The sequence below is a fragment of the Polypterus senegalus genome, chromosome 15, assembly GCF_016835505.1.
Source record: "Polypterus senegalus isolate Bchr_013 chromosome 15, ASM1683550v1, whole genome shotgun sequence".
Taxonomy (NCBI): Eukaryota; Metazoa; Chordata; class Cladistia; order Polypteriformes; family Polypteridae; genus Polypterus; species Polypterus senegalus.
In genome coordinates, this window is record NC_053168.1 from 81,655,364 (window position 1) to 81,682,629 (window position 27,266).

At 35.4% G+C, this 27,266-nt stretch overlaps 1 protein-coding gene across 2 annotated transcripts in view; it reads right to left on the bottom strand.

Moving 5' to 3' along the window:
- Window positions 1-27,266, bottom strand: part of virma (vir like m6A methyltransferase associated) — a 161,687-nt gene that overhangs the window by 19,941 nt on the left and 114,480 nt on the right. For both annotated transcript variants that reach the window (XM_039736377.1, XM_039736376.1), the window contains exons 11-17: window positions 26,069-26,151; window positions 20,099-20,192; window positions 15,482-16,026; window positions 13,896-14,131; window positions 13,435-13,690; window positions 2,707-2,924; window positions 2,315-2,447 (exon numbers count right to left, since the gene is read on the bottom strand). In XM_039736377.1, coding sequence (XP_039592311.1) covers window positions 2,315-2,447; window positions 2,707-2,924; window positions 13,435-13,690; window positions 13,896-14,131; window positions 15,482-16,026; window positions 20,099-20,192; window positions 26,069-26,151 — 1,565 coding nt within the window. The remainder of the gene's footprint in view (window positions 1-2,314; window positions 2,448-2,706; window positions 2,925-13,434; window positions 13,691-13,895; window positions 14,132-15,481; window positions 16,027-20,098; window positions 20,193-26,068; window positions 26,152-27,266) is intronic.

Below are 27,266 nucleotides of genomic sequence, written 5' to 3' on the forward strand. Positions count from 1 at the left end.
GTATTATTATTATTAACCTGATCAGTGTATTGGTTTGTAAACCTCTACGAACAGCTTGTGATTACTTTTCTTTTCAAAGACCCTAGGCATTCAGCCTCTGCAAAATCTAGGAAACAAGTTTCTATGTATGTGCATAGTTTACATCTTTCTTGGAATTTCAGGGTAAGATCTGTTTTTCTCTGTATCTCCTAAAAAGATGTTAGACCACTCAAAGACTTCACATCAAGCAGTATTTTGGGGGAACACATTTAACGAACATCCTCTCTGCAATTCACAGCCTACCTTCTGAAGCAAGAAGCTTCACATATTACAGACTTTAAAAGGTTAAGAACATAAGACTAATTATCCTGTTAACGTTTTATTGCTGAAACATCAAGCAAAGTGTCGAAAGGACACATTTCAATAGGCAGAGTGTGCCCTGCATTAATGCTATGCGATTTTACTGTATTAAGGGAATTAAGTAAATGAATGAATGAAAGCCAAGTAGCAGGATCACATTCTGGGAGTGCCTATAAGCAGGAGGACCTGGAATGCTTAATGCCATCAAGGGTAGCTTGGATGTAGCCAAAGACATGCAAATCACTAAGAAGATGCTGTTTCAGTCAGCCAAAATATGTAATTCTTCCAAAGAATTGACCCAAAACACATGGCAAAAACTAAGAAATGGCTTAAGAAAAATATAAGAAAAAATGCTGGTATTCTCGAATGGACCAACCAAAGCCTAGAACGGAATCCAATTAAAAATCTATGGTATGAGCTGAAAACTGCTCTCCACCAATACTTTCCAATTAATTTGTCAGAGTTAAACATTTTTCAGCATGTTAAAATGCAGAGGTGTTAAATAATTGCACTGTAAAAATATTCAAGAGGGTGAAAACTTTGTGATGCATCTTGTGATGAAAATTAAGTTTAATACAAGGTGAAAAAACATAGGTGTGGTAGGAGTCTTGCTGTATAAATTCTCAAGCATCAAATTCTGTTCTGATCAAACATTTAGTAATTTCCCCATTTAACTGTTAATTAAAATTCGATCCTCATCCACACGAAAGGCCAATTTTAAGGAGATGAAAACTAGAATACCTGTGTCTGTTTTATAAATGTCTGCATTGATTTGAGCAGGAAAATATGCACATGCCAAAAACAAAGAATAATGTGTACACAAAAAGATAGTCAAATTTATAACACCCGATATACACACATTTCTATACAATTTACCCTTTGTAAAATCACCATCACCGTGTAAATGTGTATACGTGAACACGTCTTGAACATCACCCTGAAACATACATATCTGGAGCATGCTAATAAAACTCATACATATGCAATCACGAGCTGCAGAACTTTTTTGGCTGGTAGAACAGCATCCCACCTGAGGCAATGAGAAACTGCCACCTGTATTCAAGAGTATCTGGATGCAGTTCACAATTAAGAGCATAAATCATGTGGAACATTATAGCGACTCTCATCTGTGGTCTGGGGGCATAAGAAAGGCACAAGGCACCAGCTTCTGAGTAGGTAGTCGCTGTTACCTGACACATGTAATGAATGACATGATTGTTGTTACAATAAATAGTATAGGCCAAATAAAAAAAGACCTGGGGGTTTAGCCAGTTACCCTATTAATAAGCCAGCCACTATGTACAGTGCCATCATGTCTGACAAAGCTACTTTGCCTCAATATATATTAATTAAAATTGAAAGAATACTTTATGAGGCTATGTAAAGGAGAGCGTGCTATAGATGTAGTTGAGGCTGTTTTGGCATTTCAAATGACTAAGCAATGGAAAGCCTAGTGTGTAAAAAGTGTTTTTCTGTTTTTGTGCACATGGCCGCATTTATGTCCACGAAAACTAACAATGTTTTACTTGTTTCATTAGGTTTCAAAATATTCAATTCAAAATAATATTTTTTGTAAATGAAAGAAATTAATTGAATTTTTTTATTAGAAAAAGCAATAATAATTTACTATTTTGGAAAGCCGTGTCAAGTGTTGTTTATACTCCCTCTGTACTCTTTTTTTGGTCACATATATAATTCACTTATACTACTATCAACAAGGAGCATTAAGAATCCAAAAAATCTATAGATATATAAATCTGTACAATAAATTATACTGTTTCTGAAATATATTTTTTTTACTTTAAATATACAGTATTTGCAAACATAAATAGAACAGCACCCTCAGATTAAGGGGGATTCCTTAAAATAACAAAACTCACATTAAAATAAAAGTGTAAGGCAATCTTTATCACAACTACTCAACAATAAAAAGAATAAAAAATGAATAGAATTTATGTTAAAAAGGAAAGCTTACCACAGAATCTGTGTTCAGAATCTGTCTTAGAAAATCAAGGAGGGCAGAGACAAGCTCAGCAGCATCTTTGTTGAAAGCACCAACCACTCTTTTCAGAAGACCGTAGATGGCAGTATTATGCTTCTTAAGGGAACTTGGAAATAAAAATGAATAACCAAATATAATTGTGAATGCTTATTATCATCTAAACAGTCCATACTAATTTGCCAGAAGCAAATGTATCACAGAAAGTTGATTTTCTTTTTATTTTAACAAAAAAATTATTAGAGACAATCATCCTATCTATTCCTATTGTTCAATAAAATATTAAACATTGTTCATACTTGTTTTAATTGTTTACATTTGTTTTAATGCATTATGGTATATAATAATCAAAAATATTTTAAGATTACCTTTTAAGATGAAAGAATCCATAATCATGCTCTGTCAAAAACATCATTGTTCTAATAGAGGTGAGTAACAAGGTGTAGCTGCTCTCTGTGTTACTAAATAATTCAAGCATGCTGTCACACATAGTGCACAAGAGATCCTTAGAAGGCAGAGCACTGGCTAGCTGTTCAGTCTCTGAAATTGTGCCATCCAAAGAACTTGCAACAATCAGAGCAATATCCTAGAATGTGAGAGTAAATATTGGCTATTGAAAAACAAAATCAAATCAAAAACAAACAAACAAAAACAAAACAAAGTAAAGCTAGGCCAAAGTGCCATCTGTCATAATACTAGTAAAAAATAAAATAAAGATTGCATCTGACAACACTAGTAAAATCCATGCTATGCCTAAAGTGCAATGAATCAGAAAATTAAAAAAAAGACAATAGGGAAAATTCATAGTACTTTAAACCAAATACATATTATTCTAAAATTGTGTTAATTTATTGTTTCTTTATTTATTTCTCTTTTTTAAGCACTGCTGTTCAATAAAAAAGCGTGCATAAAATTTACAATGTAAGATAAAAGTAAATAAATAAAAAAGGTTAAAAGAAATTAAAACTATTTACTAAATAATGTTACTGCCCTTGGTACACATGGTTGCAAAAACATAACATGAGGTAAAAGACATTCTACCCAGCAACTGCATAGATAAAGCTTATATAATGAACTTCACATATCAGTTAATTTTTACCTTAACATTATTTTCTTGTTGGTTAGAAAGAACAGGTCCGTATTTTGATTGTTCTATTAGCACAATTGTTAAAGCTCATGAATAAGGAAGGAACACACATCAGAGGCACTGCAGTATAATATTAAAAGTGAGTTTCTGATTTTATTTGTGCCTGGATATTTTTTTTTTGTTTTTTGCACCTCACTAGCCATACATTATCTAAAGAAGTGTCACTTCTACATTCAGCCACCAGTATCCAGATTGAAATGTGATATATTTTACTAGATGTGACCATGTATGTAATGTATCAATAGAGTCTTTCACCCATACACCCATCTAGACAAAGGTATTCATATGCCAGTTTAAACTGTTACATGGTAAATGCTATTGGTCAAAGGGATAACAGGGTCTGCTACTGGGAAAAACAAACAATCAGTAACTGCAGGTACAAAGACATTTGCTGGCACAGCCAGGACGTTTAAGAAAGTACTTATTTTGTAGTCATGTGATTCTCTGAAGTAATGGCCTCATGATGAGGAGTACCTAGATTTCTTAAATTTGAATATGGATTTCTATATTTTGCTTTGTAGGGTAGAATACATCTTTATTGTCATCTTTTGTTCTCAATAGCTGATAAAATCTTTAAACAGTTATAACAAACTTTATATTAATGTTATTTTAAGCCACTACACTATAGGAAGAAACAAGCTGCATGCTAGTTACCCTTTCCACCGGAAGCTAAAATGTTTGTCTAGTTTAACCAACAATTCAGTATTTGCTCAGAGCATTTTTCACTCTCAGAGTGCAACTGCTGTTTTTAAACCACAGTATGTCTTTTTGACAGCTGATGCCAGAAGTGCTCTAACAGTATTACAAGCTGTACAGGGATTCATTGATATAAAATAGGTACAGCAAGCAAGGCATTTTGCTAGATGAGTAAAAATCCTGACTGAAAAAGGGCTCTGTTTAGTTGTAAGAGATTTTTTAGGAAAGACATTACTGTTACATTAAGAGAAGCAAATATAACAAAGAAGTAAACCTTTCAAAAGAAAAAAAAACAAAAAAAAAATAAATAAACACAGAAATACCACAGAACAAATCTAAGAAAACATACTTTGCAAAGTCCCTGGAAACTTACTGATAGATAAAAAGAATGTAGTGAAAAGATGCTGAACAATATGAATTGATGAATTATAAGTATCTGTAGTGACAATGACGAATGCCATGGCACAATTGGTGTTAGGACTATAGGAGCTTATTAAACCATGGTATAGTGAAATATATCCAAATGTCTTATATTATTTAGCAAAAGCAATTTGCTATTTTGCAAATATGATTGAGTTGTTTCATTACACTCATTTTCATTTTTGTATGATTATATTAGTTCACAAATTCATTATTTATATATAACCAATAGTATTAGGGAAGTGATGCAACTAGGATGTTGCAGGTATTCAAGGAACAGAAACCTGTGAGTAATTATCAGTTTACATTTAATCATTTTACTTAAATGGGTTGATAAGGGAGCGGCATGGTGGCGCAGTGGGTTGCGCTGCTGCCTCGCAGTTAGGGGACCCGGGTTCGCTTCCTGGGTCCTCCCTGTGTGGAGTCTGCATGTTCTTCCCTTGATAAGGTGGTGACCAGCAGCTCCAAAAACTTAGACTAGTCAACAATGCTACATTTCCGTTTAAAAAAGCAAACATTAGTCTCCATTTTCACCTACTGTCCCACATATAACTATGGCAGTTTTAACCACCGAAAATGGAAATTTTTGAAAACTTTCTCCACAGCCATATATTTCAGAAAATGCCGGCACAGTAATGTGGAAGGGTGAAAACTTAAAAATGCAGACTAAATTTGCACCAATGTAAACCCTTCTTTGGCTAGATCCTGCAAATTTTTTAAATCCCTGATTGGAGACCCTTCACTTAAGAAAGCCATATTAATGGAAGAAAGTCATACTTTCCAAGGCACTTGTTGTATTGCTTATCCTATATGCATCTAAATTGCGTTTTGTACAGTTGGAATGCTGCATACATGCAGAGAAAGGAAATACCAGTCGCTACAATAAATTACCATATGCGAATGCAGCGTAGGTGAATATCTACATTAGGCATTCCCAAACTTTAAGCCACGGCACTCCAAAATGTTGTATTACTTGCTCAGGGTTCCCCACTAATATAAAGATAACGCTGCAAAGCTAGCATGGTTTTAAATCCTGGTTTTTGCCAACAGCAGTTCCACAGTATAATTTTGGGCAAAAGACCTATTATTCAAAATTATAGGCAGCAAAAGAGAATCCCAAAAGCACTAATATTGACATGGGTAGTGGACACAGAACAGGATAAAGAGGTTCAGATTTAGACTCACTGCAGGGGGCAATGAAAGATGCATAAACTGAAACAAAGCATAAGCTTGTAAAACTAATGGTCCTCTTCAAAAATCCCTCCCTCACTCCTACTTTTTACTTTTTCGTACACGAAGTTAAGGGAAAGTACTGTAATCGTCCAAAGATTCGATGTCGACATTTTGATTAATCTCGACGTTTTAGACCACCCTGAGTTTGAAAATACCATTTTTGGAATTATGTCTGTGTGTGTGTAAACACCATAACTTGAGTACGCTTCCACTTAGGTCAACCAAATTTTGTTTACAAGTATTAGGTACAAAATGTAGATTTATATCCACTTTTGTGCTATTTCCATTAACCAGAAGTGGTACTTTACCTTTTATTTATGCAGTTACAGAGCCCGATTTATTCAACTGTACTTTTATAATAATTGTTCAATATATTATTAATTTGATTTGTTGTTGATGGTTCTTTAATGTACATAATATAAAAATATAATCTTGTGGTTTACCCTCAACTATCCATCCCTATATCTGAGTATACGAGAAAGTCTAGGGGAGAGCACTCCCAATATTTTTGTGTTTATTTCCTTGCTTACCACCTGACAGCTGTTCATGTACCACCCCAGATAGAACTGCAACAATATAATATAGCCACACTGATACAAAATTATATTCATGCAACAACACAGTTTTGGTTATGTATAATTAAAAGCTACATGAGGTAATTTAAACATAATCTTCAAAATATATATTTTTTTCCCCCTTAAGAACGTCAGTCCTGCCAGGAGTGTGGCCCTGGTTTGAAAACTGTTAGTCTACATCATATGTATTTTTCTGGTGTTTTAGCATAGACGGATATACTTTCATAAACAATGTGAAAAAGCTAGTGTGGACGGAGATCGCTTATGTTAAAATACACTGTTTTTAATTGAAAACATAGCAATATGGACCTAGTCTTAGGTGTGATTCCTAGGTTTGTCATAGCCTGTGTATTTGCAGAATATGTCCTGTGTTATTAGGGCATTTCACCAAAGGCTGATTCTTGTTCTATTCAGCTGACCGTTTCTAATAATTAATTAATTACTTAATTAATTCTAATAGGACATTTTGCCAACAAAAGCAGCAACTGCACATATGTACATGACAAACAGAAATAGTTGCAGCACACATGCAGCTTCAATGAGCAATTAATCCATAGCTAAAACAATGACAAAAACATACTCACATATTCCTTAATGATTGAATAATTTTACATGTAGCTATAGGAGCCCAGACAGACATGATGGAAAATATGTTTTTAATAATGCACTGCATAATTTATCTATTTCTTTTATTAACCCCCACTCACTTCTTGCTTAGAATCTGCACAATCTCACAGGGTTTGTGTGTTTCTCTACAGGTACCCCTTTTCTTCTAACATCAGTTTTTAATACTAAAATTGGATAAATGGCAGATACTAAGGAGGCTGCACAAATGATTCAGTAAGTCTTGGAAAAGTTTCAGTACTGGGTAAAGACTTGGAAAATACAGGTTAATGTAGAAAGTGCAAAGTGCTACATGTTAGCAAAAGGAGCATCAATCTATACTAATAAAAGGCAAAGCCCTCCCTCCCTCCCTCACTCACTAATTCTCCAACTTCCCATGTGGGTGGAAGGCTGAAATTTGGCAGGTTCATTCCTTACAGCTTCCTTACAAAAGTTGGGCAGGTTTTATATCGAAATTCTACGCGTAATGGTCATAACTGGAAGCAGTTTTTCTCCATTTACTGTAATGGAGATGAGCTTCAACGCTGTGGGGGCGGAGTTTCGTGTGACATCATCACGCCTCCCACGTAATCACGCAGTACATAGAAAACCAGGAAGACCTCAAAAAGCGCTCAAGAAAACATGCATTATATAATTGAGAAGGCAGCAAAACAATAAGAAGCGAGCGAGTGACATATACAACCATATTCATGAGTTCTGCTACTTCGGAAACAAAGCACGATGTAAACCTACACTTTAAATTAAGTTCATAGACAGGCTGCGCTGGCGTTTGTAATTTAGTGCCTGCCCATATAAGGCCGTCCGTCAGCGGCAATCCAATAGCAAACTGCCACGGGTAAATATTCACGGGTGAAGGACTGTGCTTATGGAGAGGAAGATGAGATGGTCAGGGTGGTGTTTGACACAAACTCAGTGAAACTGCGAAAGTTTTAAGTGCCAGGACTAAGGTAACATTAAATAAAGCTATGGACATAGCACGAGATGACTGACTCAGTGCACAGATAAAAAGCAACAGTTCCAAAGAGCGCTGAACAAAAACCGAATTACACAATTGAAAAGGCAGCAAAAATATGAAGCGCCTGATACATACAAGCATATTCATAAATCCAACTACTGCGAAACAAAGCACACGTTGGAAAAAGTTAATGTCCCGCTAAAGGAAGACAGTGTAAAAAAAACCCGTGCATGCAGTGTGTCAGGTCTCAGATAAAGAAGAAGACGAGCTGTTTATTGATGCAGTAAGAAACAAATCGATGAATGAAACCTGTCATCTTTACAACGATTGACAAACACGGAATGTAACTTGAACACAACACATCCTACAAATACGAACCTGATTGAAAGAAATAATGATAATCAAATCCTTGATGACAGCAACACTCAGTAACACTCACAAAACAAATACTGTATATTGACAGTAATATTGACAGTATTACGTTATTTTTAAAATGTTCCCTTTTCTTTTTCTACCTTTTTTAACACACTACTTCTCGCATGATACGCGGTATATATATATATATGTATATATATATACCCGATCTACATACTCGAATAATGGATACTTTATTCGCCATCAATGATTGTTTTGGTAAAGCCATACTCAGTGTATTCATTAGATGAACGGTAAAAAGTAAGAGCGAGGGGAGGATGACTCATTGAGGCATGCAGGCTGTAGTGCGCGTCAACACTATCTGAATTGCGCGATCACATTTGAAAAATATATCTTTTCAAGTTCTATTTAGTCCATATGTGTCAAACTCAAGGGCGCGGGCCACATCCGCCCGGCGTGTAATTATATCCGGCCCACGAGATCATTTTATATACTGTATTATTGTTATTAAAGCCCGGGTATATGAAGCGCTGGTAACACAATAAACTACAGATCCCATAATGCAGCGCTTCAGCTGCCTTGCCGAACACTTACCGCTTACTAGAGTTATTGCGCACTGAGTTTGCACGGCGCTTTGGTGACTTTGAAGAACAAAAAGTCCGCTACATGCGGCTCGAACCTTGTGCATGTTTGGTAGCACATATCTGTGTGAGAAGCTCTTCTCAGTGATAAAGACTAACAAAACAGCACACAGGAGTCGCCTCACTGATGAGCACCTGCAATCCATCCTGAGAATCTCCACAACACAGAACCTCACACCAAACAGAAACGAACTTGTGGCCAAAAGATGCCAGGCGTCCAGCTCTAAAATGACATAAGAGCAAAGACAACTGAATGATTTGATTTGTTATTGCACGTAAGAGCGGAGTCAACGTTTTAACAAACAGCGTATTGCACTGATACGAAATAGCTGTGTGTGTATATATGTAGATATGTATGTATATGTATATATATGTTTATATACAGTATGTGTGTGTGTATGTATGTATATATATATATATATGTATTTGTGTGTATATGTGTGTGTATGTATGTATGTGTGTATATATGTGTGTGTATATATGTAGATATATATGTATGTATATATGTGTATATGTATAGATATGTATATATATATATGTTTATGTGTGTGTGTGTAAATATATATATATGACAACAACACTCATCACTCACAACAGTGACAAAACAATTACATTGACAATCAGGTTATGTTATTTTCAAAATGTTTCCTTTTCTTTTCATTGCTTCTTTAACACACTACTTCTCCGCTGCGAAGCGCGGGTATTTTGCTAGTTATAAATATAAGAGAGAAGACACTGTCCTAAACGATACAATCTCTGAAAAGGATTTAGGAGTTTATGTTAAAAAGGCATTTTAATTATATAAGAATTGTTTTAAATTTGACATGCTTCATTAAACCCTGAGGAGGAATTGTCTTTTCTCATAACCTTTAATGTGAACAAGCATTTAAAAAGGCAAAAAAAGTTACATTAGATTGTAAAAACTGTTGAATATAAACCAAATGCCATTGTGCTCAGACAACACAATGCATTAGTAAAACTGCATTTGGTCACCACACTACAAAAAGGCATATCAGCACTTGAAGTGTGCAGGGGAGAGCAACCAGGAAAATCCCAGAACTTAAGGATATGTCATATTCTGACAGACTCGCAGCATTAAGCCTGTTTAGTCTTGGGCAGAGGAGACTGTGTGGGGACCTAATCCAGGTCTTCAGAATTTTCAAAGGCATTGATTAAGCAGACTCAAACAAAAAAACTAAACAGTGAACCATGCAGTCAAGAACACCAGTTGAAATTAAGGGAAAGTATATTTATGACTGATTCCAGGAAGCACTTCTTTACTCAGAAAGCTGCAGAAATTTGGAACAAACTACTGAAACATGTAGTTGAAGCAGGAACCTTGACAATCATAACTAGATGAGATTTTGGAAGAGCTTAGCTATTAGCTAAAAAATAAAAAAGCTTGATGGACTTGTCTCCTCTAATTTTTCAAAGTTTTATGTTCTTACCATGTAAATATGCAGGCTGGGCGGATTTCCAGAACAGGTGTAAAGTAAATATGTGAATGTGTGCAACTGAGTGTACTGTGATGTCCTGTTACCCCAAAATCAAGACTGGTTCCTGTACTCGAATATGCAAATAATTACTGAACTCAAAACTTTCCATCTGTTCCCCTATCCCAGTCTGTACAGGCTTTTTTAAAGAAGTCTGTGACAGCTAAACCGACAGCATTGAATACAAAGTGAGCTGCCCAATTGAATCTAATGTTTAACTTGACACTATTAAAGCTAAAGTGAAAATAAATAAATAAATACAGTGGAACCTCGGTTCACAAACGTCCCGGTACACGTACAACTCTGTTTACGACCAAAAGGTTTGCCAAACTTTTGCCTCGGTTCACAACCACACACTCGGTATACGAACAAGCCAGTTTCCCTTTCGGTTTGTACATGTTCAGTCTCTCCCTGTGCATTTCCTGTGCAGCGAGCGAGCAAGAGAGACTGCGAGAGAGTGCGACACACAGACACACACACACAGAGAGGACACACACACGCAGCCCGAGATGCAGACACACAGGCAGCGCGCGAGAGAGAGCTGGACGCATTAAGGTAGGAAGGCAGTTAAAGAATGCACTGGGCTTGATTTTGTTTTCACTTCTGTTTCCAGCGATCTGTTTGTAGCGTGCATTGTTGCAATGTTATTTTTCTTGGTAGTTTATTAAATTACAGATTTTTTCAAATGCTAATTTTTTTCCCTGTGCTTAAAACTCATTTAAAAAGTGCTTTAGCCGGCGGTTGGTAGCGCTATAGCACAAACTATTGCAGTGTTAGTTTTCTCTGTTGTTCAAAGTTTTCTCAGTGTTATTCAATGTTTTTACATTTACATTTAGTTTACTATTATGCTGTGCATTCTATGGTTTAATTAACCATATTTGTGCTTAAAAACTTAAAAAATATATATATTTACATACAGTTCGTATGGTCTGGAACGGATTAACTATATTTACATACAGTCCTATGGGGGAAGTTGTTTCAGTTCACGACCAAATCCGTTTACGACCAGAGTTTGGGAACGAATTATGGTCGTGAACCGAGGTCCTACTGTAAATGGATATATTTTTTAAACTCTGATAAAGAAAAATTTTGGAAAATATGTTTTTTCAACAGTTAAATGAATAAACTAAAATTGCATTCTTGAATTGTACCAGTTAGGGTTTTGGACCCAATTGTAGAACATAAATTGCTCTGAAATTAGTTAATGAGTTACAACTTAATGCTGATGTGACTAACATATCAGTACTTGTTCTCCTATACTCAATAGACAAATGTGATATTATACAGTAGATAATGTATAATGTTCTCAGTAACTGCATTAGGCAGTCTTTTGGACTGGTTGAGCTCTAAATTGGATTCAGTCATTGAAAGGTATTGCACTGCAGAGAGAAAATTCTTTGTAAGTATTGATGACTGTCATCTGAAACACATATCAAATAAAAAAAAGGATGTCAACAGCGACACAGAAGTTGGTATGTGAGATATTTAAATGAATTGCGTCATTACGATGGGGAATATCAACGCTTGTATTGCCTATGCATGAAATGGATGAAGAAAAGCACCATGAATATTTTCGCATGTCAGCATTTAAGTTTGATGATTTGCTTCACTGCATCAAACCATTCATCAAACAACGAAACACGCAGATTGATTCCACTGAAGCTACAATGTGGCTTGCTGTTGATAGCAAACAAAGATGCTGATGTCATGTACCAAAACTTGAACACACGCCACTCAAATTTTTGCTGGTACTGCAACTTGCACATGTGTCATGTTCATTTCTGACGACATGCTCAGAGAACGTTTCAAAAGTGCACTGGGAACATGAGGCACCCATGATGCATGCGCATAAGCATTCTGAGAGTCAAGTATAAACCCAGCCTTACACCCCTAACTGTTATCTAGGATCATCATATACTAATGAGGTGGCCTTTTCCTTTTACATAACTAAAATCTGGAATAATTTATCATAAGATTCATCACACTAGTACATGTACTACTGAACACTATACTATAAATAAAGTCTGCATGCTCTCCATGTATTCATACCTATTCACTTAAGGGTCTCCGGGAGCAAACACGTATCCTACAATCTTTGAACACTTACCCACACTAATTGAAATAAAGCCAATCTGTACAAGCTATGTAGAATCTTAAAGAATTTAGCCATTATAAACCTAGAATATATAGGTTTTATTGTTTGACAATGTAAGAACAACCATTACTATGCTCAAACAGGAACAGAGTAATCCTAGCCAGTGCCAGTTCTAGATTTTTTGCTGCCCTAGTCAAAATTGAAAATGCTGTTAAAAGAAGACTTGAAGGCAACTGGTTTAAACATTTCTGCAGATAAAACAGTGTGTTTTATTTGTTCTGGGGGTCTCATATGGGGTTTTGGCACAAGTCACACACATGACTGAAGAGTGGAGAAGGTGTGCAAGTCTGCTGCGATTTTCACATAAGTTGAATAAGAAAGTTGAAATGAACCACAGTTAGAGGGAATCTGGAGCCTCCCTTGGAGATCACACAATTTGTACCTCGGTGTTAAATCAAAGAGTGCTAGGGCCATAGATCACCCAAATCCACCCTTTCCTAACCCCAAAAGCTACATCTGTTAAAGATGACAAAATGCCGCGTCCACAAAAACGTTGTTTGCCTATATGGTGGAGCTGGCCCCTTAACTCAGTTTAAAATCTATACCTACCTGATTCCAGTTCTACAAATATAAATCAAACCTTTAAGGAAAACACTAAGAAATAAATAAGGGAAAGCATATTTTGTACACTGAGATGTCTTCATGGGTATAGAGGAAACAATGTACAATATACATTTTGAATGTGCATTTATATACCCATAAAATATTATTAGAACAGTTGAATGCATAGGCATATAAGGAGAATTTCAAATATATAATATTGAAATATTTTATCCAAATACCTGGTCACAAAGAGACTGGATGAGGGTCACAATGAATTCTGCACAGTGCTGCTGATGAACATTGCTATCACCTGAAAACTGCAACAGTCCTAATATATTCTGAAATAATTCAGGATATTTCTCATCTCCTTTACTGGCACCACTAATGAGATGCAAAATGGCCACTTTACAAGATCGATGCGAGGCAAGAGAATCCAAAAGTGCAAACAGCCGTGTAGTTTGGGCAGAACAAACCTTTTCCTTTCCTTCAGGAGAGCTGTGAAGAAAACAAAGGCAAAAATGGCGTAAGCATCCATAATTTAGCCTACTGTTTTTAAACCATAAAATTATATACAACATGTTATAGAATATAAACAAAAGAAATTTAAAATAGACAAAGTCTTTTTCATGAAGCATACTGTACCTAAATGTGAAGAGAGCAAAAAAACATGTAAAACATTATTCTAATCATTAAATCTTACATTTGTATCTCTTCCATGATCAAGTCCAGTACTGTCCTCATAATAAGCAGTGCAGTTGGAGATGCCAAGTCACATAACTGAACGCACACTCGTCTTAACATATGAACCACTGGCTGACATGCTGATCCAGAAAAGGAACACACAATCTCTTCGATTAGTTTAGCATGAACATGAAGATGCATGCTCCACAGTTTCCTTGTGTTTAGTGCCACTGCAATGTCTTGTGAAGAAATGTTCTGTTCATAATTCAACAAAAATGTAACTGTTAAATATTTAATCTTGTCAACTTTATTACAGTTCAATGTTTACAAGTAATATAGGCATTCTGAATATCTGCTTATTTAACAAATTATGCTAAGAATACGATGGTAACCTTTGAAACACAGAATATTACCTTAGTAAGGTAATGTTAGTTGTTATTTAAGAATATTTAGCTCGGCTGTCAAAACACCCATTAATATCTCACAACAGAAAAGAAAAGTAGACATAAGTACACTAGCTTAGATAATATGCACCATTTCACATTTTATAACACTAAAGCACAAAGAGGACAAGCTTTACAAAACCTGTAAAAAATTCTAAATCTTGTTCTTAACATAAATTGCAAAAACACAATTTTCTTTTACTGAGCATATTTATTTTTGTATGACGTCTATGGTGGTTTCCTTCGTCACCTGCTGTTTAAGAGACTATCACCTAATTTTATCTGTGCAACTGTCTACAGATATGACTCTTAAGGATAATACAAAATGTTGTAATAACACTATACTTAAAGTTGTGTTTTCACTCTTTAAACGTTTGATGTAAGCTATATCACTATTAAAGGTACCACATACAGTACACTCAGTAACTTACGTGAATATATATCCTACAAACAAATCAATTTTTTTTAAATTATGAACTTATTTTGTCAATATCAAGCTAGCAGGGAGCCAGACTCCTCTTTAACAGAATTGATTACGAGGTAGAAAACTTCCATAGAAGGGGAAGAACCAATTACTTACATACATAGTGACCAAACTTGAAGTCACACTTTCTACTGTCATAAAATAAGAATCAGTTTATTTACACTGACTGAGATTTAAACAGTAAGTGTGCAGAAAAAAAGGGTCGGGAGCAGAAATGCTAGATTCCAAGCAAGACGGAAAAATGTAAAGCAGTGAATTTTAATAGAAGGTAGTTATTTATCTCCAATTAGCTGCTTTAATACTTTAATATTAATATATGTGGTATTCATTATTATTGTAACAACCTGCATGTTAACTAAAACCTGCATTCATAAAAATAGTTAAACACAAATCACACTTTTTATTAACTCCTTTGCAGCAGCACTGTGATTTGAAAGACAATAATATTAGCTTCACTATATAAAAATCATTCATAGTAAAGCCTATTAATTTAAACTTGACAGTGGGATGTAAAATTTTTAATTTGATTTTAAAGAGTTACTTACAAAAATGTTACTAATATCTCTGAGACAAAGGCTCATATTGATAGATACTCAACAAGCTCAATAAGTTATTGATTAGACTTTTGCTTTCTAAAAAACTCTAAAATACCAAAAAAGTTATAAATGAAAAGGTTACCTGAGTTGTTTGCATAGGAAGAGGAAGCGGTAATAGTTCAGAAAGAAGTGCAAGTCCAGAGAAAAACCCTTCTGGAGCTTTTAAAACAGAGGATAGAATCTCTTTCAGCATCAGAGACCACGTATTGTTTGCCAAAGTCTCTTCAGTGTCAGTAACTTGCTCGTTAACTCCTTGAGTAAATGTAAGTAGAATGTCAACAATGTCATTCTGTATCTTCTGTTCATCTGGATCTAAACGTCCAGAAACTGGAACTGAACACAGGATCATGTGCAGTGTAACAAGTGTACTGGGCACTCGTGTGTCTTTAAATTCAAAAGAGCCACCCCTCAACAGCTCAGTAAGCATGCACTTAAGAAGGCGCAAGGTGCACCCAGCTACAGAAAGGATCATAAGTCGTTGCAAAATGGTTCCCATGTTACCATGTAACCTCCAAGGTTGGAGTAGGATACTGTTCAGTTTCTGCAGTACTTTTATGAATGTATCTATGCCCTCAGCAGAAAACAACTGAATCATAGCAAGGTTCCATTTGAGATCCTTCTGCTGTCCTGTCATTAAAAAAAAAAAAGAAAGTTATATACACACAGAAATACCCAAGCTATATAAATATTTACTGCTTTTCACTCTTTATAATAATCTTTTCTATTATAATATGGATTATCTTTGCAGTAACATTTTGTCACTTTGCCCAAAATTAAATTTGTCTTCTAAGTGACATATAACATTAGATCATGTTCTAAAAGGACAAACAGCTACATACTACACGCATTCAGTCAAAAACACGCAGTTATGACTGAATAATTGTCAGTGTTTATGTCAGGTAAAGTCAAAGTTCATGTCAGGTAAAGTCAAAGTTCAGGTTTTAAATCAATTTAGAATATGAATAGAATATTGTTTAACTTGCATATAGCAGAAAGAAATGTGAGCAAATTTGACAATCATGGGTAACATTCCACCTTCCATAGGCCTCATGTATATACCCTGGAGATTACCTACTAAATTATTTTTTATGGTAGAAAGGCAAAAATGGCATATGGACACAAAAATCAGATTTATAAAACAGTACGCATGTCATGTCTCACAGTGTGTGTATTTATAAATCTCAAGTAAGCTTAATACTATGAATGTGTGCACACACTTTCAGCTACACCCCATCATCTCTCACCAGTAACTGTGTTAGGCCTTAAAAACACCCATTTTGAATACTCATGACTCAATCACAATAAAATCCAACTATGTTCAAACCATGGGGGAACGGTGGAAACAAAAGTTCAGTGCATGAGAACTTAAGGAGTGTATGCTTCACCAAATACAGATAAATCATTTTAGTAAAACAGACCTCAAATAAAGGGTATATCTTATCTCACTTTTTAAAGCTACATTTCTTACAGATATGTTATTCAATGAATTAGGCACACAGCAGTGTTAATTCTGTTGATGAAAACTAAGACAAAAAATACTCGTCAACAACATCTTTTAAGTGACAAAAATGAAACAAAACTAAATGAAAATGCGCCTTTAATGACAAAAATTAAGACAAATGCTTTTAAAATCACTGTTGACGAAAACTGAAACAAAAAAAAAATGTTACAGAAAGACAAGTGGACTGTGAGCGATGTGAAGCTCTTTGCACATCTCTATTACACATGACATGACATTACACCTCAAATAACAAGCATGACTTTAGCGGTGCAATTTTAAAGATTTGTAAGCATTCTGGTACTTAAATAACTCAGTTTGGGCACCTTCAGGTAATCATTATGGCTGCTCCACTCTTCTCTTCTACATTGCTGAACGTGATTCTCAGGCAAAAAAAGCGGTCAGACGTATGGACCAACATTAATTACAATGCTGACGAAAATAAAACTCAGTGCAAGCCACGTGGAATGAAGCTCACAGGAAAGAACACCACAAACCTGAAGAGGGGTCTAAAGGCACCCCATCCTGAGATTCATGCTAAGGTATGTAACATTATCTAGGTGGTGACTTGCCTGACGCCAATACCATTACTTCTGGCTCTCGTTCACCCTGCTAATATAAATACGTCAAGTGCAAATCGTGAAAACATGCATATTAATGGAAAAAAAAGAAAACACACAGAAACACACAGGATTTTGCTATTACCAGTTTAATTGATCTAGGAGTTACTTAAGAAACGGATTTGTGCAGGTTTGTCACAATCAGATACACTCATCCTCAGATGCAAGTTTTAACTGTTTGGCTTGTGGTGTTACGCATATGTTACAGAAGATGAAATTATGGGGGGATTAAGTGCATTTAATACAGTGTTCTACACAGTCCCAATAAAGGACCGGAAGCTTCACAATTATTCTTTGATTGTAATGAGCACATCTACATTTGTTCGTCCGTACATCCAACCATTTTGTAACTGGTGGATACAGCTCAGGGTGGCAGATAAAATCTTCTTGCATGCATCCACTTACACTTACGGGAACAGTGGCAGTGACAACAACAGTTGTAGCAATTAAACATCAAGGCAAGTTTCGAACAAGGTGGCTGTTTGGCTTGTCTACATCACCGATGAAACGCAGTAGCTTCTCCATTTGTTAATAATAACATTAAATGTACTTAGGATTTCACTCCTTGAAATGCTTGAAGCACATCTCTCAATTAAGACGATATGTACATGTACAGTACGACAAAACAGCTTTGCTTCATTGCTGAATACGAATCTGAAGACACTAAATTTGTGTAACTTGATTGGCAAACTAATGTTTATGAGAATAACCCTTAAAATGTGAAGAACGTAGTAAAAACACTTATGTCACATATTAGAATGGTATGTTAGTGAATGTAATGCAGTCTCTTGGTTAAGAATAATTGACTACAAGTAACCATTGTAATTGTGGATTTACACACAGGCTAAGCAATAACAAGTCTGATCACTCATGTCAGGCATTTTGGAAACAGCACAGCAATGGTTCTTTTACAAGAATTCAGAAATACTATAAAATATATCATATAAAATATAAAAGTTACTCTTTAGTAATTTTACAAGCTAATCGTATAAATGTAAATCTTACCATAGCAAATGTTGCAAACCTAACTGAGTGATTCTTTGACAAACCATATTTTAAGGTGTTTGTCACAAAAACAGCTTTTAAAGGGTATGTTTAAACATAAGTATACTAAATTATTTTGGAATTCAATAATTCAGCAGTACAGATATAATAATGTTTGAATTAAAATTTTTAGTATTATTTTAAGCAGTTTTTTTAGTTGCTGGAGAAAAAAATAGGAGAATAAATTTAAAATGTGCACGTGTTCAGAAATATCGCATAGTCCATGATGATCTCATTCTTTATATAAACCCAATGTTGAAATTTAATGTGCGTTGCTTGGTCCAGCCTTTTTTGGTAAAATCTTATAGGCATACTGAAGGCCAGAAAACAGTGATGACAGACCAGAGCTGCCATTATCTGACAAAAACCTTTTGGACTAAATCTTTTGTACACCTACTTTTCATTTTATGTTGAATAATCACTGTGGTTTGGCTCCTTAGTGTACATGTTTGTATATTAGTTTAGAGGTAGCATATTCATGTTTAAATAAGATATCCATCTGATTTTGAATTTTGACTAATTTACTTTTACTTTCAACCTGAATATGGTATACACAATATGTTCTCCTTTTACACAAACTGAATTTCTGTAGTCAATAAGAGTGATGGAAGCGGCTATGCCCACGTCCTTATACCTTGCCAGTACAAAATGCAGTGTGTTGGTCTAAACAAATCTTCATTACACATTAACCATGTTAGAAAGTATTTTAAAAACTAAAATGTGATTTCTGCCTCTTAGAGGAAGCAAATAATTAATAGAAAACTGCACCCAAATATTGAGCTATGCATACAATTTCTAACTTTTAAAATAAAAAGTTCTTACTTAGACACAATTAAGCTACATAGACAAACAAACTTAAAGACATGTTTATTGTCATTTAAATATTGTTAATGGTATTTGTGATCCTTTTTGTAATAATGATGGACTTATAAGTCATTTTAGATATCCTAGAGCTGACCTCTTTTAGTTGTATGGTGACCTACATTACCAAGCCAACATGTAGAAATCACACAATCTCAGTGCAGTTACAGGTTTACAATAACAGGGCTAAGAATGGATGAATGACATCAGAATGTGACTGCTGCATCATTGAAACACGCAAAAAATTACATTTTCGGTTCACTTCACTGTGCTTCTGTTTAGTGTTGGTAAAATGCCAAAACCAAAAGTTTGTGTAGGATTGTCAGATGGTTGAAACTTTCTGTAACATTAGGGCAACTTCTGTGCCATTAGTTGTGCTTTATACTGTAGATCCACTGTGTAAGAAATTGCTTACAAACATTTCTGAGCATAAGCAAGTTTTATACATGAGGCCGCAGGGGTGTAAATTAAGTAAGCCCAAATCTTAAAATTTAAAAATGAGTGAATACTGCATAAAGCTGTAGTTTTGTGAGTTTATGTACATTAGCATGAGAGAGGCCAAAAGAAAATCACAAAATATTGTGTGTAAGTTTTTCCAATTAATCACCTCATATTTTAAAGTGCTTCGATTTGCATAATATGATCAGTAATATACTTAAAATAATTTGTCTCCAACCTTCAATTGCTGGTGGTGGACAGGTAATGTGGCAAAGAACACGGAGAGCAGTCATCAGTCCAGCTCCTTCCAGAGTTAACAAATTATCCAGATTCTAAGGAAGGGAAAGTAATGGCACACATTTAATTAAGTCCAAGAAAGTTACTAACAAATGCCATAAAACTAAATAGGTCTCGTTTGATATAAACATTTAATATCAGCTTGGAGTTGTCAGGTGTGTAATAATCTAGTTTATGCATTAAATAAAAAAACAAAGGCCTTACAAACTCTTATCAAACCGAATTTTAGCACATGATATTAACAAAATTTATTCCAAGTGCAAGTTGTGCCTGGCAAGATGTATTTTGTATGTATAAATTTGCATAGTACACCTAAACAGGTTAGAAGAGTCTTTAAATGTGGATTACATTTCTAAACTCATTTTTTTAAGTCTCTAATGATCATAAAGTAACACATGACTGTATATAGGAAAAGTGCTTGAGAGAAAATGGAACATCAAATTTTGGTGTGAAATGTGGTCAAACATGCAGGTCTTAAGTTTGAACATGTTATTACACTTCTATGTTTAGTAAATCCAGTTAAAATGGAAATTTACAAAAATGGTCCTCGGTGAACCCTGACTAAAGCTGGCCCTCACCATAACAATGAATTAGACCAAACAAATGAAAAGAGGTAAATAATTCCATGATCAAAAGAAAGTCTTGAGAAATAGATTTCGATGTCTGTATGTCAAGAAAGGGTTAGGCAGCCATTTTCAAAACAAGAGATTTTGAGTGAGCTACATATTGTTCAAGAGAATATGTGGGAGAATAGAGTATTATTGAAGATTGCAAGATACCCAAAGAATCATACAACCACTTTAAGCTATAAATTTCTTCTGCTAATGTCAGCTTTGCTAACTCCAATAACAGGAACGAACTTCAAAGTAATAGTTCCTCAATAAAAAAAAAGGTTAATTAATAACAACATCAGTTTGCCAGAGTGAAATCTGACTGATCATAAAGTGCTCTGGAACCATGCACTATGGATACATATTGAAGATTCTGACTGACATGAAGCAAATTATGCCTGACTGAAATGTAACATGCCATTCCTCATGGTTAGTTGCATGGTTTGAAGATGCATTGTTGCCTAATGACCTGGTTGACTGTACTGAATTAACTAATAGTAAAATAAGATGATTTTTTTTTATGGATTATATCAAGCTATTTGAAACTTAAAACTGAGGTATGACTGGTTAATACAGCAAGGCAAAATGTGCAAACAAGTCTACATCAGAATGGCTGAAGAAGTAAAACTTTTTTTTGTTTGTTTAATAAAGGTCTATAACTTAATTCCAGAGCTAAATCCTATTCAGGAGATATGGTAGTAGTTAAAATAAGTACTGTGTTTTCTCCAATATAACCTACATCAGAGTAAAACCCACAAATGAAATTTCTTTTCGTTGAAGAAAAAAAAAAAATCCCACGTGTGTCTTAAAGAACAAAGCATGTCATAAGCACTTCACAGATTACAGAAGCACTGCAGATAAAGAAAAAAAAAGAAAAACAATTAAGTTAAAAAAAATATTGTGGTACAAATGTACTGTGTGTACTGTGTATTGTGCACCCAAAATATTTTCACATCATAACATTCTAAAAAGAACAGCTAAAAGACAGAGCTTCCCACAACATATGTTTAATTCAGAAAGCTTTACTGAAACGATGTCTTGTAAATGGAGTCCTGCAGATGTGCAAAAATAATAATAAAAAGTGCCTCATATTTACTGTGTGGAAATAGAATCTGCTGCTAGGTCTGAAGCCAGGGAGGAGAATGCTAGTTTCAGAACAATCAAGAAACAATTTAAACAGAAAAGAAAGCTTATCAAGTCACTTTGTAAAAATGTGACAAAATTTAGTATTCTTAATTACCGTAAATACTCGCGTATTAGTCGATCTCGCAGATAAGGTCAAGTGTATTTTTAAGCCAAAAATTACAAAATTTGTTATGACCCGTGTATAAGTCCAGGGTAAAACTTGGGTTTTTTCATGGCCCGTTGTCTTAATAAGTACGGTCTTCTCACCAATACCTGCTACAGTTTGATTCCCCGGCATATCAATTGTCATTGGCGTTTCATCCATGTTACTGAGGTCAAAGTCATGTCTTTGTCTTTGCTTGATAATAAATTTATGAAAGGAACTGACCTTTTCTTCTAGATCTTTCGAAAGCTTCAGCGCGATTTTTGTTCACTGATGAAGGCACAGCCCATATCTGTTCATAAAACGCGTACACCAGCCAGCTGATGCTTCAAATTCCAACAAAGGCTTATGTGGTGTTATGGGTCCACAGCTCTCTTAGCAAAGGCCGTTTTAGATTTTAAATAATCACCGAGCTCGCGACTTAGCGAGCCGCAGGGCGATCTGCGGTGTGGGTGTTTCTCACCTAGTGCACCTGTAATTGTTCCTATGGCTAATGTGCTGCAGCTGCTATGTCCTCTCTGCATATAAAGAGAAGCGCGAGTCAGTTAGAGAGGAAGGAAAAACGGAGAGGAAAAAAAAAAAACAAGGAAGAGAAAGATGGTGGCTGGAGAAAGCAGGAGAGAGAGGAGAGAGAGAGAGAGAGGGTGTGCGAGAGGGTGAGCGAGCAAGAAAACGAGCACTTGCAGGCAGCTGTGTGGAAGCCAAAATGGAGTAAAAAAAAAAACCAAGGAAGAGAAAGAAAGACAAAGGGGGCTGGAGAAAGCAAGAGAGAAAGAGAGAAAGAGAGAGAGAGAGAGAGAGATACGGTGCATTTGGGCGAACGAGCGCTCGCAGGCAGCTGTGTGGAAGCCTGGGTGTTAGGCCGGGTTTTTAAAGGATTGTTTTTCTATTTTATTGATTTTTAAACCTCCACGTTTGCTTTATGGATTATTTATTTAATGAAGAATTCTTTTTAATCACTGCACTGTTTACTTTGAACACTGATTTTGATTGACTGTTTTAAATAAAAGCACTGTGCCATTACCCAGATTCTATGGAAAATTGTGTTGCCCCGCAGATAAGTCGACCCTGTTTTTTTGAATGAATTTTAAGGCATACATTTTTCGACTTGTACGCGAGTACCTACGGTAGATTAAATACGCAATAAACGGGTCTAGGATCAACTAAAAAAAATTACAAAGCATTGCTGCCACTTCAAAAGCTCCTCCAATCCACCTATCACTAGTGTTACAATACTGTACACCTTTTTTATAACATTGCACTATATTTTCAGATCATTACCTAACACAATTGATGTTGCAATTTGGTTATCTGGCTGGATATCTTCAATTGTTAATACATACAGTTGTGCTTGAAAGTTTGTGAACCCCTTAGAATTTTCTATATTTCTGCATAAATATGACCTAAAACATCAACAGATTTTCACTCAAGTCCTATAAGTAGATAAAGAGAAACCAGTTAAACAAATAAGACAAAAATATTATACAGTACTTGGTCATTTATTTGTTGAGGAAAATTATCGAATATTACATATTTGTGAGTGGCAAATGTATGTGAACCTCTAGGATTAGCAGTTAGTTTGAAGGTGAAATCTATTGAAGTCTGCTCTTCACAACTTATGTTTGTGGAAGTGTATCATGGCACGAACAAAGGAGATTTCTGAGGACCTCAGAAAAAGAGTTGTTGATGCTCATCAGGCTGGAAAAGGTTACAAAACCATCTCTAAAGAATTTGGACTCCACCAATCCACAGTCAGACAGATTGTGTACAAATGGAGGAAATTCAAGACCATTGTTACCCTCCCCAAGAGTGGTCGACCAATAAAGATCACTCCAAGAGAAGGGTGTGTAATAGTCGGCGAGATCACAAAGGACCCCAGGGTAACTTCTAAGCAACTGAAGGCCTCTCTCACATTGGCTAATGTTCATGTTCATGAGTCCACCATCAGGAGAACACTGAACAACAATTGTATGCATGGCAGGGTTGCAAGGAGAAAGCCACCGCTCTCCAAAAAATACATTGCTGCTCGTCTGCAGTTTGCTAAAGATCATGTGGACAAACCAGAAGGCTATTGGAAGAATGTTTTGTAGATGGATGACACCAAAATAGAACGTTCTGGTTTAAATAAAAAGCATTATGTTTAGAGAAAGGAAAACACTGCATTCCAGCATAAGAACCTTATCCCATCTGTGAAACATGATGGTGGTAGTATCATGGTTTGGGGGTGTTTTGTTGCATCTGGGCCAGGACGGCATGCCTTCATTGATGGAACAATGAATTCTGAATTATATCAGAGAATTCTAAAGGAAAATGTCAGGACATCTGTCCATGAACTGAATCTCAAGAGAAGGTGGGTCATGCAGCAAGACGACGACCCTAAGCACACAAGTCGTTCTAACAAAGAATGGTTAAAGAAGAATAAATTTAATGTTTTGGAATGGCCAAGTCAAAGTCCTGACCTTAATCCAATCGAAATGTGGAAGGACCTGAAGCAAGCAGTTAATGTGAGGAAACCCACCAACATCCCAGAGTTGAAGCTGTTCTGTATGGAGGAACGAGCTAAAATTCCTCAAAGCCAATGTGCAGGAATGATCAAAAGTTACTGGAAACGTTTAGTTGCAGTTATAGCTGCAAAGGGGGGTCACACCAAATACTGTAAGCAAAGGTTCACATACTTTTGCCACTCACAAATATGTAATATTCGATCATTTTCCTCAATAAATAAATTACTAAGTATAATATTTTTGTCTCATTTGTTAAACTGGTTTCTCTTTATCTACTTTTAGGACTTGAGTGAAAATCTGATGTCATATTTATGCAGAAATATAAAAAATTCTAAAGGGTTCACAAACTTTCAAGCACAACTGTACAACAGCCTGCTCAGTAATTGTTGAGGACCTGAGTGGCTGGACCAGGCCAAGGGGATGCCCATGCAATACCTGGCTACAGCAGATAAATGGTAATTTCTGGGGGGTTGGAATGGACCACGTATCATGGTTTTATGGGATTATGTCATGGTTTCATTAATAAGATGATGCATCTTTAACTGCACAGTAGCATATTTACTCCAAAAATTGTTTGTTAAAATTTTATTGTCTGTTAAAAATGGCAACCTTGTTTTCAGTTTTCGTAACAACTTTTAAATGTTTGTGTTGAGTCCCGCTAAGAGAAATATTTTTGTGAAGAATCTAAATGCATAGTACTTGGGTACTATACATATGACATATAAAACTTCCAGAAGGCGGTATACTTGCCTTTGAATGTAAACATTAATGCTTTATAGAAGATATTTACATCTTTTTTTAGCAATCACAATACAAATATTACAAATAATGCCAGCCTTGTAACCCTTTTTTTAGAGTAGAAGTGTGAAATCACCCTGGTCAAACTGCATAATCACTTATCAAAACAATTTGAGAAGAAATAAGGCCACCTGCATTAACCTAAAGTAAAATAAATTGTAGTTTTGGTAACAAACAGCAGAGAGTTTTATGTCATCAGCAGCTAACTATCTAATTTATTTTTTTCAAAGATGATCTTCCTGACTACATTTTATGATTAGCTACACCTTCACATATTACAAAAACTAACGCACCACATTTGATTCCATCTAACTAATATATTGTGCACACTTCATTTTAGCCTTTGGCATTAATTCTACTGTAAACCTATTGAGCCAACAGCATTTAATGAACAATGAGGAATGACAAGTTTGTCTACTGTCAAATAACTCTGAATCTCCAAACAAGACTTAAAGGAGAATCCTGTGCATTATTGAAAGACTAACACAGTACATAGTTGACTCCATATCTTCTTTTTCTACTAAACTTCCAGGTAAGATAGTTAAACAACAGAGGGGAAAACACACTATAATAGGCAAATGACTGAAGGCCATCTTATAATAATGCTACCACTGAATATTGAATTGTTTAATTATACCACTGAGGCATACAAACAAACAAAAGAGTGAAAACATAAAAGTTTTTCAGCTAAATCTAGAAATTTTACAAACCTGTTTAATACATTCAATAAGATTTGGAATACAACTAATTTCAAAGCGGAGCTTCTCCAGAGGTTCCAGCCATTTACTGAGCTCTGATGGAAAAAAAGGAAAGAAAGAAATTTAACTTTAAAATCTATGAAGACAGCAGTACATTTAAAACTTAAATTAGTTTTATGAAAGAAGGCATTTTGATTTTTTCTCCACTGCTTCAGTTCTTTGCACCTAGAAATGCACTTAAAGGATTAAGTGGGGTTTATTCACCTTAACATGACCATAATATTCTAAGGAGTAAACTGTTAATACTGATTACCATTAGATATATCCCTGTACCATCTGCTTCTGCAACTCCTATTTTACATGCATAAACAATGTGATGTACCTGTGGTAATCCAGTAGTCAAGCAGGAGGAACTGTTGCACTTGTCAGGTGAAAACAGGCCTCTAAGAACAGCTTTTTGGTACTGTACTGTTAATATGCAGAGGAATATTCTTATGCTCCTTTTCATTCATATTGTGTTATGTTTTTCTATGTCCCATATCTCAAATGCAAAAAGAAATGTAGATTGTGGGCGTTTTCCACCACATTTCAACATTCTTTGGGCCCTTACTTAGGCTGAAATGCTTATGTGTAAACACTATCAATTCAGCAAACTGCAGTCACTCTGGAATACCTAAATGAGCGAGTGGTTAACACTAAAATCGCTGAAGCCTACAAAAATATTCATCATGCCGGGCCACCTTAAATTCCCTTGCACCTTCTCTTCAGCGCCTTTGTTTTGCAAATATGTCATTCAGCACTGGCAGCAGGTGGCTTGCTCACCCATCTCCCACCGATGGAGCTGAAGTCGGACACAAAATTCTCACAGCTGAAGTCTGTGTATCTGTGTCTGGAATTGTATAGGGTAAATATTACTTTGTTATTTGGAATACATTCCTTTTAATGTGTGTTCCGTGTCTACAATGATCTACAGTGGGTACGGAAAGTATTCAGACCCCCTTCAATTTTTCACTCTTTGTTATATTGCAGCCATGTGCTAAAATCATTCAAATTAATTTTTTTCCTACACACAGCACCCCATATTGACAGACAAAAAAAAGAATTTTTGAAATTGTTGCAGATTTATTAAAAAAGAAAAACTGAAATATCACATGGTCCTAAGTATTCAGACCCATTGCTGTGACACTCATATTTAACTCAGGTGCTTTCC